Source organism: Eimeria mitis, genomic scaffold (assembly GCF_000499745.2).
Source record: "Eimeria mitis Houghton genomic scaffold, Emh_scaff3585, whole genome shotgun sequence".
Classification (NCBI taxonomy): Eukaryota; Apicomplexa; class Conoidasida; order Eucoccidiorida; family Eimeriidae; genus Eimeria; species Eimeria mitis.
The window spans coordinates 3,859-4,840 of record NW_013571929.1 but is presented as its reverse complement, the minus strand read 5'-3'; the positions used below and the strand labels follow the sequence as shown (position 1 = coordinate 4,840).

General features: G+C 60.9%; 1 protein-coding gene across 1 annotated transcript in view; it reads right to left on the bottom strand.

Moving 5' to 3' along the window:
* Positions 1-982, bottom strand: part of EMH_0067530 (uncharacterized protein) — a gene marked incomplete at both ends in the record, with an annotated part of 4,319 nt that overhangs the window by 1,224 nt on the left and 2,113 nt on the right. The window contains 2 exons of the mRNA XM_013498634.1: positions 3-879; positions 972-982. Coding sequence (XP_013354088.1) covers positions 3-879; positions 972-982 — 888 coding nt within the window. The remainder of the gene's footprint in view (positions 1-2; positions 880-971) is intronic.

Below are 982 nucleotides of genomic sequence, written 5' to 3'. Positions count from 1 at the left end.
GCGGCATCGAAGCTGAGTCAACTTGCTGCTGCTGGCCCATTGCTGTGTAATGCTGCTTCTGCTGTTGCTGCTGCTGCTGCTGTAGCTGTTGCTGCTGCTGTAGCGGGTGCTGTTGCTGTTGCTGTAGCTGCTGCTGGAGCTGTTGCTGCTGCTGCAGTTGTTGTTGCTGCTGCAGTTGTTGCTGCAGCTGTAGCTGTTGCTGCTGCTGCACTTGCTGCTGCTGCTGCTGCTGCTGCTGCGAAGCCACTGTACGAGGAGGCAGCAGCAGCACGGGGGTCCTCGGGCTCGGCAGCAGCAACCGGGGGAAGGGGGGGAGGGTCTGCTGCAGCAGGTTGTGCTGCTGCATCTCGTTTGCAGCAAACGCATGCTGCTGCATCTGCTGCTGCAGCAGCAGCTGCTGCTGCTTCTGCTGCTGCAGCAACTGCTGCTGCTGCTGCTGCTGCTGCTGCTGCTGCATTTCACCCATAAACATAACGGGGGCAGCAGCACGCACGTCGAAGGGAGCAGCAAACCCCTCATGCTGAGGAGGCCACGAACGTGGGGTTACTTGTAGCTGTAGCTGCTGCTGCTGCTGCTGCTGCTGCAGCAGTTGCTGCTGCTGCTGCTGCTGCTGCTGCTGCTGCGGGGAATGTCTGTGGTGCAGCTCCTGGGGATAGAGCGGAGGCTTAGGGATCGTCAGGGGGGGAGGAGAAGCTATGCGCTGCGGCGGGGGCTGTTGCTGCTGCTGCTGCTGCTGCTGCTGCTGCTGCTCGAGGTGTTGCTGCAGCAGCTGCTGCTGTTGCAGCAGTTGGTGTTGCTGCTGCAGCTGTTGCTGCTGCAGTTGCTGCTGCTGCCGCGGTGTTGTTATAACGGCTGTTTGAAATGCTGCGGGTAAACTTGCTGCAGCAGCAGCACGAGCAGCAGCAGCACGAGCAGCAGCAGCACGAGCAGCAGCAGCAGCATTTGTCTGTCGCGTTGACGACGGCAGCAACACCTGCTGCTG